Raw genomic sequence first — 19,827 nt, 5'->3', positions numbered from 1 at the left:
GATAGATAGATAGATAGATAGATAGATAGATAGATAGATAGATAGATAGATAGATAGATAGATAGATAGATAGTACTTTATTGATTCCTTCAGGAGAGTTCCCTCAGGAAAATGTAAAGTTAGTCATTAGTCATTATTTAGTCCCACCTAAGTTCCCCCTTAGTCCACCTATGCTCTGGTCTCTCTTTAGACCCCTCATTAGTCCCCCTTTACTCCATTAGTCCCATTTAGTCATCATTTAGTCCCATCGTATCTCCTTTTAGTCCAGTATTCGCCTTTAGTCCCCTATTTGTCCATTAGTCCCCTTTTAGTCTCCCCTTAGTCTGCTTTGAGTCCAATAGTCTTTCTTCAGTTGCCTTTTAGTCCCCTTTTAGTCCATTAGTCCCATTTTAGTCACCCTTTAGTCCATTAGTCCCCCCCTTAGTCACCTTTTAGTCCATTAGTCCCCTTTTAGTCACGTTTTAGTCTATCAGCCCCCTTTTAGTCCTCTTGTAGTCCCCTTTTAGTCCATTAGTCCCCCTTAGTCACTTTTCAGTCCTTTAGTCCATTAGTCTCCCCTTAGTCTCTCTTTAGTCCATTAGTCCCCCCCTTAGTCACCTTTTAGTCCATTAGTCCCCTCCTTGGTCACCTTTTAGTCCATTAGTCCCCTTTTAATCCATTAGTCCCCCTTAGTCACTTTTCAGTCCCCCCCGCCCAGTCCCCTTTTAGTCTATCGGTCCCCTTTTATTCTCTCTTTAGTCCATTAGTCCTCTCTTTAGTCCTTTAGTCCCCCCCTTAGTCACCTTTTAGTCCATTAGTCCCCTCCTTAGTCACATTTTAGTCCATTAGTGCTCTTTTAGTCACGATTTAGTCCATCAGCCCCCTCGTAGTCCTCTTGTAGTCCCCTTTCAGTCCATTAGTCCCCCTTAGTCACTTTTCAGTCCTTTAGTCCTTTGGTCTCCCCTTAGTCACCTTTTAGTCCATTAGTCCCCTTTTAGTCCATTAGTCTCCCCTTAGTCACCTTTTAGTCCATTAGTTCCCCCGTCCCCTTTTAGTCTATTGGTCCTCTTTTAGTCTCTCTTTAGTCCATTAGTCCCCCCCCTTTATTCCATTAGTGCCCTTTTAGTCACATTTTAGTCCATCAGCCCCCTTGTAGTCCCCCCTTAGTCACTTTTCAGTCCTTTAGTCCATTGGTCTCCCCTTAGTCACCTTTTAGTCCATTAGTCCCCTTTTAGTCCATTAGTCTCCCCTTAGTCACCTTTTAGTCCATTAGTTCCCCCGTCCCCTTTTAGTCTATTGGTCCTCTTTTAGTCTCTCTTTAGTCCATTAGTCCCCCCCCCTTTAGTCCATTAGTGCCCTTTTAGTCACATTTTAGTCCATCAGCCCCCTTGTAGTCCCCCCTTAGTCACTTTTCAGTCCTTTAGTCCATTAGTCTCCCCTTAGTCACCTTTTAGTCCATTAGTCCCCTTTTAGTCACGTTTTAGTCCATCAGCTCCCTTGTAGTCCCCCCCTTAGTCCCCTTTTAGTCCATTTGTCCCCCTTAGTCACTTTTCAGTGCATTAGTCTCCCCTTAGTCACCTTTCAGTCCATTAGTCCCCCTTTAGTCCATTAGTTCCCCCCTTAGTCACTTTTTAGTCCCCTTTTAGTCACGTTTTAGTCCATCAGGCCCCTGTAGTACCCCCCCCCCCCCCCCCCTTAGCCCCCTTTTAGTCCCCCTTAGTCACTTTTCAGTCCATTAGTCCCCCCATCCCCTTTTAGTCCATTGGTCCCCTTATAGTCTCTCTTTAGTCCATTAGACCCTGTAGTCCTCCTCTGAGTAATGTGTTGACGTAAAGTGGTGCACATCAACAGGTAAAGTAAATGACCGTAAGACAGTAGTTTTTAGGGGGCGGAGCTTAAAGGCCTACTGAAAGCCACTACTACCGACCACGCAGTCTGATAGTTTATATATCAATGATGAAATCTTAACATTACAACACATGCCAATACGGCCGGGTTAACTTATAAAGTGCAATTTTAAATTTCCTGGGGAACTTCCAGTTGAAAACGTCTATGTATGATGACGTATGCGCGTGACGTCAAGGGTTGAAGCGGAAGTATTGGGACACCACTGTATCCAATACAAAAAGCTGTGTTTTCATCTCAAAATCCCACAGTATTCTGGACATCTGTGTTGGTGAATCTTTTGCAATTTGTTTAATGGACAATGAAGACTGCAAAGAAGAAAGCTGTAGGTGGGATCGGTGTATTAGCGGCTGGCTGCAGCAACACAACCAGGAGGACTTTGACTTGGATAGCAGACGCGCTAGCCGTCAATCGCTGGAACGCAGGTGAGCACGGGTGTTGATGAGCAGATGAGGGCTGGCTGGCGTAGGTGGATATCTAATGTTTTTAGCATAGCTCTTGTGAGGTCCCGTTGCTAAGTTAGCTTCAATGGCGTCATTAGCAACAGCATTGTTAATCTTCCCCAGGCTGGAAAGCATTAACCGTGTAGTTACATGTCCATGGTTTAATAGTATTGTTGATCTTCTGTCTATCCTTCCAGTCAGGGGTTTATTTCTTTTGTTTCTATCTGCAGTTAAGCACGATGCTATCACGTTAGCTCCGTAGCTAAAGTGCTTCGTCGATGTATTGTAGTGGAGATAAAAGTCACTGTGAATGTCCATTTCGCGTGCTCGACTCTCATTTTCAAGAGGATATAGTATCCGAGGTGGTTTAAAATACAAATCCGTGATCCACAATACAAAAAGGGAAGAGTGTGGAATCCAATGAGCCAGCTTGTACCTAAGTTACGGTCAGAGCGAAAAAAGATGCGTCCTGCTCTGCACTCTAGTCCTTCACTCTCACGTTCCTCATCCACAAATCTTTCATCCTGGCTCAAATTAATGGGGTAATCGTCGCTTTCTCGGTCCGAATCGCTCTCGCTGCTGGTGTAAACAATGGGGAAATGTGAGGAGCCTTTCAACCTGTGACGTCACGCTACTTCCGGTACAGGCAAGGCTTTTTTTTATCAGCGACCAAAAGTTGTGAACTTTATCGTCGATGTTCTCTACTAAATCCTTTCAGCAAAAATATGGCAATATCGCGAAATGATCAAGTATGACACATAGAATGGATCTGCTATCCCCGTTTAAATATAAAAAAATTCATTTCAGTAGGCCTTTAAAGGTGGTGTGTCCCAGTGGGCAGGTGACAAGTGAAGATGATTGGATGATGGAGGACTTTAAGGTGTGTACCTTTGCTCTTTCTAACCTGCAAAAGTGTGCTGTCACCAAATATTCATGTTGATGATCTTAAAGTTTTTACTTGTCATTTTTGAGGGGATTTGATTGTTCATCCCAGATGGAAACCTCACTAGAAGTGACCTTTCACCTCCTCTCTGAATAGAACACCTATTACCTTCATCACTTTATTACCTTTATCACCTTCATCACTTTATTACTTTCATCACTTACAAATATGTTTCTACCTAGTTTTGTCCTAAATGCAGCATAACAATGTCTCAAAGAACTAAAAATAGCAATACTGCAGTACTAGTAGTGGCCACTAGACAAGACCAAGATCCTGCTGTTCAGTATCGTGGCCACTGATTGGCTCAGCCTCATGCAGCATTACTTACATTAGCATGCTAACTTCTAAAGACAATTTTGCAGCTGAACGCCTCAGTTATATAACTCTGTATTTGTTAGCATGATAACGTTAGCATTCTTAATGCTAATTTATTTCACCAATTTTGCAGCTGAACGCCTCAGAGTTATATAACTTGGTACTTGATAAATGCTAACTGTTTGCATGCTAATGCTAGCATTCTAGCATACTGACATGAGCATTTTAGCTTTTTTAGCCAATTTTACAGACAAACATCACAGAGTCTTATAACTTGGTAATTGATAAATGCGAACTGTTAGCATTCTAGCGTACTAACATTAGCCAGTTTTACAGCCGAACACCACAGGGTCTTATAACTTGGTACTTAATACATGCTAACTGTTAGCATGCTATCACATTAGCATTGTAACAGACAAACAACTCAGACTCATAACTTTGTACTTGATACATGCTAACTGTTAGCATGCTAACATTAGCGCGTTAACTTTTTTGTGCCAATTTTACTGACGAACAAGTCATATAACTTGGTACTTGATACATGCCAACATCAGCAATTTAACTTTTTTTAGCCAATTTTACAGACGAACAAGTAATATAACATGGTACTTGCTACAAGCTAACTGTTATCATGCTAACATTAGCATTTTAACTTTTTTTTTAGCCAATTTCACAGAAGAACAACTCAGTCATATAACTTGGTACTTGATACATGCTAACTGTTAGCATGCTAACATTAGCGTGTTAATTTTTTTTTGCCAATTTTACTGACGGACAAGTCATATATTGGTACTTAAAACAAGCCAACATTAGCATTTTAACTTTTTTTTAAACAATTTTACAGACAAACAAGTAATATAACTTGTACTTGCTACATGCTAACTGTTATCATGCTAACATTAGCATTTTAACTTCTTTTTTTTGCCAATTTTACAGAACAACTCAGTCATATAACTTGGTACATGCTAACTGTTAGCATGCTAACATTATCATTTAAACTTCTTTTTTTTAGCTAATTTTACTGACTAACAAGTCATAACTTGACATAAGCATTTTAACTTCTTTTTTTTTTTTTAGACAATTTTACAGGCGAACAATATATATTGGTACTTGCTACATGCTAACTGTTATCATGCTAACATTAGTATTTTTACTTTTTTTTTTTTTAGCCAATTTTAAAGAACAACAACTCAGTCATATGACTTGGTACTTGATACATGCTAACTGTTAGCATGCTAACATTAGCATTCAAACTTTTTTTTTTTTAGCCAATTTTACAGACGAACAAGTAATATAACTTGGTACTTGATACATGTCAACATTAGCATTTTAACTTTTTTTTTTTTAGCCAATTTTACAAACAAGTAATATAACTTGGTACTTGCTACATGCTAACTGTTATCATGCATTTTAACTTTGTTTTTTGCCAATTTTACAGAACAACTCAGTCATATAACTTGGTACTTGATACATGCTAACTGTTAGCATGCTAACATTGGCATTTCAATTTTTTTTTAGCCAATTTTACTGACGAACAAGTCATAACTTGGTACTTGATACAAGCCAACATTAGCATTTTAACTATTTTTAGCCAATTTTACATACAAACAAGTAATATAACTTGGTACTTGCTACATGCTAACATTAGCATTTTAACTTTGTTTAGCTAATTTTGCAGACAAACAACTCAGACTCATAACTTTGTACTTGATACATGCTAACATTAGCGTATTAACTCTTTTTTGCCAATTTTACTGATGAACAAGTCATAACTTGATACGAGCCTACATTAGCATTTTTTAGCCAATATTACAGACGAACAAGTAATATAACTTGGTACTTGCTACATGCTAACATTAGCATTTTAACTTTGTTTAGCGAATTTTACAGACGAACAAGTAATATAACTTGGCACTTGCTACATGCCAACTGTTATCATGCTAACATTAGCATTTTAACTTTGTTTAGCCAATTTTACAGACGAACAAGTAATATAACTTGGTACTTGCTACATGCTAACTGTTATCATGCTAACATTAGCATTTTAACTTTGTTTAGCAAATTTTACAGACGAACAAGTAATATAACTTGTACTTGCTACATGCTAACTGTTATCATGCTAACATTAGCATTTTAACTTCTTTTTTTTGCCAATTTTACAGAACAACTCAGTCATATAACTTGGTACCCGATACATGCTAACATTAATATTTAAACTTTTTTTTTTTCTTTAGCTAATTTTACAGACAAACAAGTAATATAACTTGGTACTTGCTACATGCTAACTGTTATCATGCTAACATTAGCATTTTAACTTTGTTTAGCAAATTTTACAGACGAACAAGTAATATAACTTGTACTTGCTACATGCTAACTGTTATCATGCTAACATTAGCATTTTAACTTCTTTTTTTTTGCCAATTTTACAGAACAACTCAGTCACATAACTTGGTACCCGATACATGCTAACATTAACATTTAAACTTTTTTTTTTTTTTTTTAGCTAATTTTACAGACAAACAACTCAGACTCATAACTTTGTACTTGATACATGCTAACTGTTAGCATGCTAACATTAGCATTTTAACTTTTTTGTAGCCAATTTTACAGACGATCAGGTCATATAACTTGGTACTTGATACATGCTAACTGTTAGCATACTAACATTAGCATTTTAACTTTTTTTTAGCCAATTTTACAGCCGAACACCACACAGTCTTACAACTTGGTACTTGATACAAGTTAACTGTTTGGTGTATAACATGGTAACTCTTTTCGCCAAAATTACAGCTGAAAACCCTGGTACTTGATACATGCTAACTGATCACGCTAATTTTACTTGCGTACACTTCCTAGTTATATGACTTGGTACTTGACGCATTCATGCTAACATTAGCGTTTAAGTTTTGCTTACACTTTTCAGCATTCACACGCAATTTCTCTTAAACTTGCATGTTCTAGTTTTTTTGTGTAATGTTCTAATCCGGAATGTTTCCATTTGGTCTATAGAATGTGTCACGGGCCAGTGGCCGCACTTTGGACTCCCCCGTCCTGGACATCTAAAAGTCCAGGAGCTATTTCAGTGACATTTTGTGGGCCAAGTCGTGCTCAGTCCCAGAACTACCTGATTGCTGAGTCTTGATGGCGACTTTGTCCCGTGTGTGCTCCAGTACCAGCAGGAGATCGCTCTGCTGCAGGAGAAGCTGCGGGCGTCGGTGCAGAAGCTGGAGGAGTACGAGGCCCGTCTCAAAGGTCAGGACGAGCAGGCCCAGAAGGTGCTGATGGAGTACCAGGCCAGGCTGGAGGAGTCGGAGGAGCGACTGCGCCGGCAGCAGGACGACAAGGACCTCCAGATGAAAGGGATCATCAGCAGGTGGGGAAGCGTCAGAAGGCGCTCGCGGCCTCACGCTCTTCTCACGCCGCACGTCTTGCTCAGGTTGATGTCGGTGGAGGAGGAGCTGAAGAAAGACCACTCGGACATGCAGGCCGTGGTGGACTCCAAGCAGAATATCATCGACGCACAGGTCAGTTGGTGCAACGCGGTAAGACGGAAGATCGAGGAAGGGTTGAAAACGGAGTAGTCGTCCCTCCTTGGGTAGAAACATTTATTCATTTTCCATTCATCAATGAATTGAATATTTTTAAAGAGCATAATTAGAGCCCTCCAAACATGCATAAAGTACTTACCGTATTTTTCGGACTATAAATCGCAGTTTTTTTCATAGTTTGGCCGGTGGTGCGACTTATACTCAGGAGCGACTTATGTGTGAAATTATTAACACATTAGCGTAAAATATCAAATAATATTATTTAGCTCATTCACGTAAGAGACTAGACATATAAGATTTCATGGGATTTAGCGATTAGGAGTGACAGATTGTTTGGTAAACGTATAGCATGTTCTATATGTTATAGTTATTTGAATGACTCTTACCATAATATGTTACGTTAACATACCAGGCACGTTCTCAGTTGGTTATTTATGCCTCATATAACGTACACTTATTCAACCTGTTGTTCACTATTCTTTATTTATTTTAAATTGCCTTTCAAATGTCTATTCTTGGTGTTGGATTTTATCAAATACATTTCCCCACAAAATGCGACTTATACTCCAGTGCGACTTATATATGATTTTTAGGGATGTCCGATAATGGCTTTTTTGCAGATATCCCAATATTGTCCAACTCTTAATTACCGATATCAACCGATACCGATATATACAGTCGTGGAATTAACACATTATTATGCCTAATTTGGACAACCAGGTATGGTGAAGATAAGGTCCTTTTGAAAAAAAAATAAATAAATAAATAAATTACAAATATTTTCTTGTATAAAAAAGAAAGTAAAACAATGTAAAAACAGTTACATAGAAACTAGTAATTAATGAAATTGAGTACAATTAACTGTTAAAGGTTAGTACTATTAGTGGACCAGCAGCACGCACAATCATGTGTGCTTACGGACTGTATCCCTTGCAGACTGTATTGATATATATTGATATATAATGTAGGAACCAGAATATTAATAACAGAAAGAAACAACCCTTTTGTGTGAATGAGTGTAAATGGGGGAGGGAGGTTCTTTGGGTTGGTGCACTAATTGTAAGTGTATGTTGTGTTTTTTTATGTTGATTTATTAAAAAAAAAAAAAAAAACGATACCGATAATTTCCGATATTACATTTTAAAGCATTTATCGGCCGATAATGTCGGACATCCCTAGTTTTTTACCTTCTTTATTATGCATTTTCGGCCTGTGCGACTTATACTCCGGAGCGACTTATCCTCCGAAAAATACGGTACTGTTAAGGGTGTAACGGTACACAAAACTTCGGTTCGGTACGTACCTCGGTTTAGAGGTCGCGGTTTGGTTAATTTTCGGTACAGTAAGAAAACAAACAAAATATAAATTTTCTGGTTATTTATTTACTAAATTTGTAAACAATGGCTTTATCCTTTTAACATTGGAAACACTATAATAATTCTCTAGTAACCATCCATATGTGGAATACCGTATTTCCTTGAATAGCCGCAGGGGCTCTAATTAATTTAAAACCTCCTGTCACTCCGGCGCTTACCAGAAGCCTGCGGGATGGCCAAGCATGCGCTAATTATTTTAAAACCTCTTCTCACTCCGGCGCTTACCTTATCATGAAAAGCACATTTAATAAAAAAAACGTTATTATTCTCTTACCTTTAGGTATAAATGAGTCCATGCAAGCTCCTTTTGAAGAAAAGCATCGATATAGAAGTCTTCCTTATCTTTCTTCAGTTTTAAAAGTCTCTCTGTCTCGATGGAGATCTTCCTTTTAAGTATTACCTCCTGCTTCGATTAAAAGTCCAGTTTAGAAAACTGTTTTATTTTAGATATGTAATCCTCCATGGTAAAAGTCCAGGCAAACAATGGCTGCACACTCTTGCTGCTGGTTGTCTTCTTCTGCTGCACCGGTGTTCTGCAGTACCAGCAGTCGCAAGAAGGATCACTAGCGCCCTCAACCACCAGGAGGCGGGAGTCATTTAATGACTCATATTTGACCCGGCGGAAGTGCCAAGCATGCGCTAATTATTTTGCGAAAGGAGTTTGACCCGGCTGTAATTCGCGGCATGCGAATACCATATTCCCGGCGCCAATTCAAGGAAATACGGTATGCTGCTATGACTGTCCTACAAAAGTGTTCGGTCTAACGTGTGTTTGTGCTCAGGAGAAGCGCATCGCCTCGCTGGACGCCGCCAACGCCCGCCTGATGAGCGCCCTGACCCAGCTGAAGGAGCGCTACAGCACGCAGTCGCGCAACGGCATCTCCCCCACCAACCCCAGCAAACTGCAGATCACCGAGAACGGAGAGTTCCGGAACAGCAGCAACTGCTAGAGACTCCAAGGAAAGGAAAAAAAAAACATGTTCTTACGGAGAGGACAGCGAGGATGCGGGGCGGAGCTTGTACATAGGAAATATTCAGTTTCCATCGGGACGTATGCTGACGCTGTGACGGCGGTTGGAGCCGCCTGGGATCGACCACTACACGCCCACACCCCGGAGAACCAGTGCTCCTTCTTCAAGTTGATGTTTATAGACAACCAAATAGGAACTACAAATCCTGAGATTTATAGTTCCCCCTCTCCTCCCCCCATGTGGTGCACTTTGTGACAGCTATTGGTACATGAAAGGCCTTAAGCTGGGATGTTCCTTGCAAAGAGTCAAGTGGGGGGGAAAGGCACAATTGTATACTGTGGATGTGTAAAGAATAGAGCTTGTACAAAGTTATTATGGAAGTACATGAGATCTATGTGATGATGCTATATTGAATATAGATGTATGCATTTCCTTTCTGTGTCTAGACTATACACACACACATATATATACATATATATATATATACTTATATTTGATAATTTCAAATATACGAGCAGACTTGTTTTTAGGAGTTGTATTTTTCTTCTTAAAGGGGAACTGCACTTTTTCTTGGAATTTTGCCTATTATTCACAATCCTGAGAGACATGACGAGAGATTGATTTTTTTTTTAATTTTTTAACACATGCTATTAGAGATGTCCGATAATATCATAGTGCCGATATTATTGGCCGATAAATGCTTTAAAATGTGATATCGGAAATTATCTGTATCGGTTTCACAAAGTAAAATGTATGACTTTTTAAAACGTCGCTGTACGGAGTGGTACACGGACGTAGGGAGATTAACCTTAAAGGCACTGCCTTTGCGTGCTGGCCCAGTCACATAATATCTACGGCTTTTCACACACACAAGTGAATGCAATGCATACTTGGTCAACAGCCATACAGGTCACACTGAGGGTGACCGTATAAACAACTTTAACACTGTTACAAATATGCGCCACGCTGTGAACCCACACCAAACAAGAATAAACACATTTCGGGAGAACATCCGCACCGTAACACAACATAAACACAACAGAACAAATACCAAGAACCCCTTGCAGCACTAACTCTTCCGGGACGCTACAATATACACCCCCCGCTACCTCGACCCCGCCCACCTCAACCTCCTCAAATTCCACGCTGCTGTTTTGAAGCATGTTAAAAAAAAATAATGCACTTTGTGACTTCAATAATAAATATGGCAGTGCCATGTTGGCATTTTTTTCCATAACTTGAGTTGATTTATTTTGGAAAACCTTGTTACATTGTTTAATGCATCCAGCGGGGCATCACAACAAAACTAGGCATAATAATGTGTTAATTCCACGACTGTATATATCGGTATCGGTTGATATCGGAATCGGTAATTAAGAGTTGGACAATATCGGAATATCGACAAAAAAGCCATTATCGGACATCTCTACATTCTATATATTAAATACATTTTATCAAAAGTCCGCTTACAATAGACTATATCATTTCTGCCTATAAAGCTCCTAAAAAACATCCAAACACCTCCATTGAGGTTTTATATACATGATGTAAATATATATGTAATGTAACAGCCACATTAATAATATTTAATATTTACATATTTGGCGCATTAATCTTAAAAACTCATCACATTGCTTTTTTTTTTTTTCTTCATCACTGATTTCTGCTCACTGCAGACTTTATGAGAGCCAACACATATAATCAATCACTTACTGTATAAGGTCTGCTGTCATTGGGATGTTGATATATTCCCTTTTAGATGAAAAATTACTCATAATTTTCACGAAGAAACGGGGTGCAGGGGGCAACAAGGGCTTTTCGTGTCGTACTCGCCAGTTCAAACTTGTCGGATTATATTCTCAGCCATCTACTGTCCAGGTGTGAGGCCTGATGTAATGATCTAGAATACATTTACAGGGAGCAGGGAAGCGAGGAAACAGCAGAACACTCGATGATGTAAACATCGGAACACGCGTTCGTGATCACGGCGTCGTTATAAATAGTGTGTTAGCGTTTATAATAACAATATCCCTAATACTTGGTTAATTTTCAAGTCACATAATGTAAATGGAGTATTGTTGGCGCTTTTTATCAGATTTCATCAGCTCCTCTGTTAGCAGACTTGTATTTATGTTTATATAATATTTAGAATGCATTGAAAAAAAAATCATGTCTCTCATAATGATTGTGAACGATAGGATAAAGTGCAGTTCCCTTTTAAAAAGGATGACTGACGTAGTGACGAGAAGGTAAACCGGAAGCATCGGCGCCGCTTCCTTCAGAATCGGATTCCAGTTGATGGATCGATTCTTTAGTTGAATCTCAGTCATGTTGTTTTTTTTGCGCGAGTAGCTTGAGATCTACAGAGGACACGTTGTACACTGGACAGGAATCAACTTTGGTTACATTTCTCTACCACCTTGCTTTAATCCTGACTATAGAAGCAGAAACCTTCCTCCAGGGTTATACAATCCTAACCTACCCTCAAACACTAAGGCCCAATACTTCCAAGTGACCTCGCAGACCTTCCTACATATCGAGTGCCAGGAGAAACATGGCAGACCAGAGAATTGTACACACGTTAGTAATTTTTACAGAAACACCAAATGGTTAGCTTGGTTGGAATGTCGATGTTTCAAAAATAACATTTCACAAACCGTAAGATGATTCGCTAACATTTGCTTACTTCGCAGAAAATGTCTTCTCAACAGTCTTCTTCTGAATAAAGACAGGTGAAAGAGAAAGACGAACAACAAACATTTGTCGCTGTCGGCAAACAGCGAAGGTTTGACGACGTAGCGAGACTCGTACGAATTTCTTGGGGCATATTTTCAACACAAAGGACCAAGGAGCAAGAGGGAGTATTCGGATCGGGCCTAAAGTCTTGAATCCTACCCAAAAAACCCGAACTTATCACTTACACTCCCAACCCTTAAACTCACCCCGTACTGGGAAGTCGGAACGTCCGAGTTCCTCGTGGGAAGTTTCAACTGGAACGCCCCTCGAGGTCGGAGTTACAAAGACGGAACAATGTAAACAAACATTTGTCGCTGTCGGCAAACGGCGAAGGTTTGACGACGTAGCGAGACTCGTACGAATTTCTTGGGGCGTATTTTCAACACAAAGGACCAAGGGGCAGTATTCGGATCGGGCCTAAAGTCTTGAATCCTACCCCAAGACCCGAACTTATCACTTAGACTCCAACCCTTAAACTCACCCCTTACTGGGAAGTCGGAACGTCCGAGATCCTCGTGGGAAGTTTCAAATGGAACGCCCCTCGAGGTCGGAGTTACAAAGACGGAACAACGTAAACAAACATTTGTCGCTGTCGGCAAACGGCGAAGGTTTGACGACGTAGCCAGACTCGTACGAATTTCTTGCGGCGTATTTTCAACACAAAGGACTAAGGAGCAAGAGGGAGTATTCGGATCGGGCCTAAAGTCTTGAATCCTACCCCAAAAACCCAAACTTATCACTTACACTACAACCCTTAAACTCACCCCTTACTGGGAAGTCGGAACGTCCGAGATCCTCGTGGGAAGTTTCAACTGGAACGCCCCTCCAGGTCGGAGTTACAAAGACGGAACAACGTAAACAAACATTTGTCGCTGTCGGCAAACGGCGAAGGTTTGACGACGTAGCCAGACTCGTACGAATTTCTTGGGGCGTATTTTCAACACAAATGACCAAGGGGCAAGAGAGAGTATTCAGATCAGGCCTAATGTCTTGAATCCTACCCCAAAAACCAGAACTTATCACTTACACTCCCAACCCTTAAACTCACCCCGTACTGGGAAGTCGGAACGTCAGAGTTCCTCGTGGGAAGTTTAAACTGGAACGCCCCTCCAGGTCGGAGTTACAAAGACGGAACAACGTAAACAAACATTTGTCGCGTCGGCAAACGGCGAAGGTTTGACGAAGTAGCGAGAGTCGTACAAATTTCTTGGGGCGTATTTTCAACACAAAGGACTAAGGGGCAAGGGAGAGGATTCGGATCGGGCCTAAAGTCTTGAATCCTACCTGAAAAACCCGAACTTATAACTTACACTCCCAACCCTTAAACTCACCCCGTACTGGGAAGTCGGAACGTCCCAGTTCCTCGTGGGAAGTTTCAACTGGAACGCCCCTCGAGGTCGGAGTTACAAAGACGGAACAACGTAAACAAACATTTGTCGCTGTCGGCAAACGGCGAAGGTTTGACGACGTAGCGAGACTCGTACGAATTTCTTGGGGCGTATTTTCAACACAAAGGACCAAGGGGCAGTATTCGGATCGGGTCTAAAGTCTTGAATCCTACCCCAAGACCCGAACTTATCACTTAGACGCCAACCCTTAAACTCACCCCTTACTGGGAAGTCGGAACATCCGAGATCCTCGTGGGAAGTTTCAACTGGAACGCCCCTCGAGGTCGGAGTTACAAAGATGGAACAACGTAAACAAACATTTGTCGCTGTCGGCAAACGGCGAAGGTTTGACGACGTAGCCAGACTCGTACGAATTTCTTGGGGCGTATTTTCAACACAAAGGACTAAGGAGCAAGAGGGAGTATTTGGATCGGGCCTAAAGTCTTGAATCCTACCCCAAAAACCCAAACTTATCACTTACACTACAACCCTTAAATTTACCGCGTACTGGGAAGTCGGAACGTCCAAGTTCCTCGTGGGAAGTTTCAACTGGAACGCCCCTCTAGGTCGGAGTTACAAAGACGGAACAACGTAAACAAACATTTGTCGTTGTCGGCAAACGGCGAAGGTTTGACGACGTAGCCAGACTCGTACGAATTTCTTGGGGCGTATTTTCAACACAAAGTACCAAGGGGCAGTATTCGGATCGGGCCTAAAGTCTTGAATCCTACCCCAAGACCCGAACTTATCACTTAGACTCCAACCCTTAAACTCACCCCTTACTGGGAAGTCGGAACGTCCGAGTTCCTCGTGGGAAGTTTCAACTGGAACGCCCCTCGAGGTCGGAGTTACAAAGACGGAACAACGTAAACAAACATTTGTCGCTGTCGGCAAACGGCGAAGGTTTGACGACGTAGCCAGACTCGTACGAATTTCTTGGGGCGTATTTTCAACACAAAGGACTAAGGAGCAAGAGGGAGTATTCGGATCGGGCCTAAAGTCTTGAATCCTACCCCAAAAAACCCGAACTTATCACTTACACTCCTGACCCTTAAACTCACCCCGTACTGGGAAGTCGGAACGTCCGAGTTCCTCGTGGGAAGTTTCAACTGGAACGCTCCTCGAGGTCGGAGTTGGCTTCAAAGATGGCTGCTCTGAATGTAAACAATAATAACCGTTATTAGCACTTTGGATTAGTTTTTGTCGCTCTAAATCAGCCATTAACGATGTTTTGTTGGACAGAAACGTTACTGTCGTCTCCACTACAATTTTTTCCTGTGGCGTATACGTTTACGTCGGTTTCCTCTTCATCCGCCGTGTCGGAAGTCTGCATAGAGAGTGCCTATTTTCCCACAAGTTGTTTATATTCAGACAAGAGTCATTTTCATGGATCATCTTGATTTCCGACATTGTAACTGAAACGCTCACAACTCGGCTGTGACGCCATTCCCTGCTCCGACCTTCAACTTCCGAGGTCACTGGAAGGCAGCCTTAGTGTACCTCGGTATCTCCTAAAACCTCAACTTAACGCTCCTCCCTTGCAGTCCTTCCCCTAAATCCTTAAAAAGGGAACTGAACTTTTCATTTCATCGTTCATTACCCTGACAAGAACACACCTCATCTCTTTTATGTGCGTTCTAAATAGTACAAAACAAAGAGGTAATGGGATTCCATCTAAAGCGCTGTAAAAAGAAAAACTCCATTAAGGTTTTACATAAACACTGTAAGTATAGAAGTAATGTGACTACATAATATATACGGGTGACACGGCAAATATTTGAATATCGTGCAAAAGTCCACTCATGTCAGCAATTCACCTTCAAATTTGAAAGGATTATGTGATCAACTTGTTATGTGCAAACTAAAATATTGCTAAAATGTTGATGATACAAAGGGTTGGAGTTGGGGGTTGAATCACCAAAATGATTCCCGGGCGCGGCGCCGCTGCTGCCCACTGCTCCCCAAGGGGATGGGACAAATGCAGAGGACAAATTTCACATCTAGTGTGTGTGTGACAATCATTGGTACTTTAATCTTTAATCTTAATTTAATGATTATGCCTTAGTTCCTGAAAACCCCAAATTGACTGAGATTTGCAATTCGCGGTTTTCATAAAATGTAATCATCAAAATGATATCCGTGGAAACTGATCTGAAACCACCTGGAGGGCGGGCAGAGCAGAAACGAGAAGCGGAAGATCAACTGTTCTAAAAAAAGGGGGGTCTATTTAAAGGCTAGGGTGTACAAATGAGTTTTAAGACGGGACTTAAATGCTTCTACGGAGGTAGCATCTCTAACTGTTACAGAGTACTGGAGTCCAACTAGAAACACAGACTATTTTTGGGCTGTGGGAATCACTAATAAGCGGGAGTTCTTAGAACGCAGATCTCTGTTCGGGACGTATGGTACAATATAAACAGCAAGATAGGATGGAGCTAGACTGTTCAGTATTTTATACGTAAGTAATAAAACCTTAAAGTCATATCTTAAGTGCACAGGTAATATTAAGGTGGTATTATTCAGGATTCAGGATGCTTTATTATTGTCCATTCTTAACATGTACAAGACATATAAGAACTGAAATTACATTTTACAGCCCTTAAATAGGTGTCGGTGTCTGGCAGGACCGATAATCAACATTTCCGCGTTCTTAGGGCTAAGTTGCAAAAAGTTAGTGGACATCCATTGTTTGATTTCATTTAGACACGCCTCCAGGTGACTACAATCTGCTTTAGGGGCATGTAGAGTTTGGTGTCATCAGAATGGACCCAAATGCTAACAGTTTAACTGAGTTAAAATTCATCTAAATGCTAACAGTTTAGCTAACAGAGTTAAAATTGACCGAAATACTAACAGTTGAACTAACAAGTTTAAAATGTACCTAAATGCTAACAGTTTAGCTAACAAAGTTCCAGTTGACCTAAATGCTAACAGTTTAGTTAGCAGAGTTAAAATTGACCTAAATGCTAACAGTTTTGTTAACAGAGTTAAAGTGGACGTGAATGTTAACAGTTTAGCTAACAACGTTCCAGTTGACCTAAATGCTAACAGTTTAACCAAGTTAGAATTGATCTAAATGCTAACAGTTTAGCTAACAGAGTTAAAATTGACCGAAATACTAACAGTTGAACAAGTTTAAAATTTACCTAAATGCTAACAGTTTAGTTAGCAGAGTTTAAGTGGACCTGAATGTTAACAGTTTAGCTAAGAAGGTTCCAATTGACCTCAATGCTAACAGTTTAGCTAACAAAGTTCCAGTTGACCTAAATGCTAACAGTTTAGTTAACTGAGTTAAAAATGACCTACATGCTAACAGTTTTGTTAACAGCATTAAAGTGGACCTAAATGTTAACAGTTTAGCTAAGAAAGTGCCAATTGACCTAAATGCTAACAGTTTCGCCAACAAAGTTCCAGTAGACCTAAATGCTAACAGTTTCGCTAACAAAGTTCAAATTGACCTAAATGCTAATACTTTAACCGAGTTGGAATTGATCCAAATGCCAACAGTTTAGCTAACAAAGTTCAAATTGATCCAAATGCTAACAGTTTAGCTAACAAAGTTCAAATTTATCCAAATGCTAACAGCTTAGCTAACAAAGGTAAAACTGACCTAAAAGCTAACAGTTTAGCTAACAAAGTTAAACTTGATTTAAATGCTAACATTTTTGTTAACAGAGTTAAAGTGGACCTGAATGTTAACAGTTTAGCTATCAAAGTTCCAGTTGACCTAAATGCTAACAGTTTTCCTAACAAAGTTCCAATTGACCTAAATGCTAACAGATTTAACCGAGTTACAATTGATCCAAATGCCAACAGTTTAGCTAACAAAGTTCAAATTTACCTAAATGCTAACAGTTTAGCTAACAAAGTCCTAGTTGACCTAAATGCTAACAGTTTAGCCAACAGTTAAAATGGACCCAAATATTAACAGTTTAGCTAAGAAAGTTCAAATTAACTTAAATGCTAAAAGACATCCAAAAACCACCAACAATTTTGTTGGTGGTTTTTGGATGTCTTTTTAAAGGGCTGTATTGGCGGAATAGATGACTCCCATTAGCTAACATTGTTAGCCGCCTCGTGCTAGCAGTTTTTTACGATTTAGACTGCAGAGAAAAGAGAAAGGTGTTATCATCTCACATGGGGATTGTTCAAAAAGTCCAGTTCCCCTTTCACCTGTGCTTCTTCTGAATGTGAAGCCTCTAGCAAGTCCTGCTACGCTAATCTTGGATCCTATTTGCTACCCCTGCCCGCATGTTGTTTTTGCTACCAAACAGGAAGTGACGCGAGAAGAGTCCGGGAAAGTGTAAATAAAAAGCAGATACTATTTTTGACCTAAATTTTTTTTGTTTTTTTTGTAAACGAACTTGGCCGCTCGCTCAAACTGTGCTGTGTGGTGAGGGTGTTATGTCAATGCAAACTGCCAGCCTTTCTCGCTCGGGGGTGTTTGGACGCTACAGTCGCGCCCCCAAGAAACATGGATTACGCAAGCGGGATGGAATGTTGGGTGGCTGGAGGTTGAAGCAGAGTTTAGATGAGATTGGCAAAGCACATCGGTCCATGTCTATGCACTTTTATGTTCACTGGCTGCTGTTTGACGAGCTTTCTTTTCTTTTTCAACGCAGGAAGGGAAAAAAGGGACAGTGGTATTGTTTGTAAACGTCAACACACACAATCAGAAACATTTCACCACAGCTTTGAAGCGTTAAATGCTAACAGTTTGAGCTAACAAAGTTCAACTTTACCTAACAAGCGTTTAAATTGATGCAAATGCTAACAGTTTAGCTAACAAAGTTAAAACTGACCTAAATTCTAACAGTTAAGCTAACAAAGTTCAAATTGATCCAAATGCTAACAGTTTGAAACTAACAAAGTTTAAATTTACCTAATTGCTAACAGTTTAACAGAGTTAAAATTGATCCAAATGGTAACAGTTTAGCTAACAAAGTTTAAATTGATCCAAATGCTAACAGTTTCGCTAACAAACTTAAAACTGACCTAAATGCTAACCGTTTAGCTAACAGAGTTAAAATTGATCCAAATGCAAACAGTTTAGCTAACATGGTTAAAACTGACCTAAATTCTAACAGTTAAGCTAACAAAGTTCAGATTGATCCAAATGCTGACAGTTTAAAACAAAGTTAAAATTTACCTAATTGCTAACAGTTTAACACAGATCAAATTGATCCAAATGCTAACAGTTTAGCTGACAAAGTTCAAATTGATCCAAATGCTAACAGTTTAGCTAACAAAGTTAAAATGTATCCAAATGCTAACAAAGGTAAAACTGACCTAAATGCTAACAGTTTAGCTAACAGCATTTAGGTCAATTTTAACTTTGTTAGCTAAATTGTTAACATTCAGGTCCACTTTAACTCTGTTAACAAAACTGTTAGCATTTAGGTCAATTTTAACTTTAACAGTTTTGTTGATAGCGTTAAAGTGGACCTGAATGTTAACAGTTTAGCTAACAAAGTTCCAGTTGACCTAAATGCTAACAATTTCACTAACAAAGTACCAATTGACCTAAATGCTAATGCTAACAGTTTAGCTAACAAAGTTCAAATTGACCTAAATGCTAACAGTTTAGCTAACAAAGTCCTAGTTGACCTAAATGCTAACAGTTTAGTTAACAGGGTTAAAAATGACCTAAATGCTAACAGTTTTGTCAACAGCGTTAAAGTGGACCTAAATGTTAACAGTTTAGGTAGGAAAGTTCCAATTGACCTAAATGCTAACAGTTTAACAGAGTTAGAATTTATCCAAATGCCAACAGTTTAGCTAACAAAGTTCAAATTGACCTAAATTCTAATAGTTTAGCTAACAAAGTCCTAGTTGACCTAAATGCTAACAGTTTAGTTAACAGGGTTAAAAATTACCTAAATGCTAACAGTTTTGTCAACAGCGTTAAAGTGGACCTAAATGTTAACAGTTTAGCTAGGAAAGTTCCAATTGACCTAAATGCTAACAGTTCAGCCAACAGTTAAAGTGGACCCAAATATTAACAGTTTAGCTAAGAAAGTTCAAATTAACCTAAATGCTAACAGTTTAGCTAACGAAGATCAAACTGACTTAAATGCTAACAGTTTAGCAAACAAAGCTCCAGTTGACTTAAATGCTAACAGTTTAGTTTGCAGAGTCAAAAATGACCTAAATGCTAAAAGTTTTGTTAACGGAGTTAAAGTGGACCTAAATACTAACAGTTTAGCTAAGAAAGTTCAAACTA

The 19,827-nt window shown here is 39.8% G+C and overlaps 1 protein-coding gene across 1 annotated transcript in view; it reads left to right on the top strand.

Annotated features, from left to right (window-relative positions):
• LOC133656415 (disabled homolog 2-interacting protein-like) overlaps nt 1-15,762 on the top strand; it is an 87,346-nt gene extending 71,584 nt beyond the window's left edge. Inside the window, exons 10-12 of the mRNA XM_062057497.1 lie at nt 6,756-6,958; nt 7,022-7,109; nt 9,292-15,762. Coding sequence (XP_061913481.1) covers nt 6,756-6,958; nt 7,022-7,109; nt 9,292-9,459 — 459 coding nt within the window. The 3' untranslated portion in view covers nt 9,460-15,762. The remainder of the gene's footprint in view (nt 1-6,755; nt 6,959-7,021; nt 7,110-9,291) is intronic.
• The last annotated feature ends 4,065 nt before the right edge of the window (nt 15,763-19,827 follow it).

The sequence above is a fragment of the Entelurus aequoreus genome, linkage group LG08 (assembly GCF_033978785.1).
Source record: "Entelurus aequoreus isolate RoL-2023_Sb linkage group LG08, RoL_Eaeq_v1.1, whole genome shotgun sequence".
NCBI classification, from domain to species: domain Eukaryota; kingdom Metazoa; phylum Chordata; class Actinopteri; order Syngnathiformes; family Syngnathidae; genus Entelurus; species Entelurus aequoreus.
The sequence above is the reverse complement of the archived record's forward strand: the minus strand, read 5'-3'. Positions and strand labels throughout refer to the sequence as shown.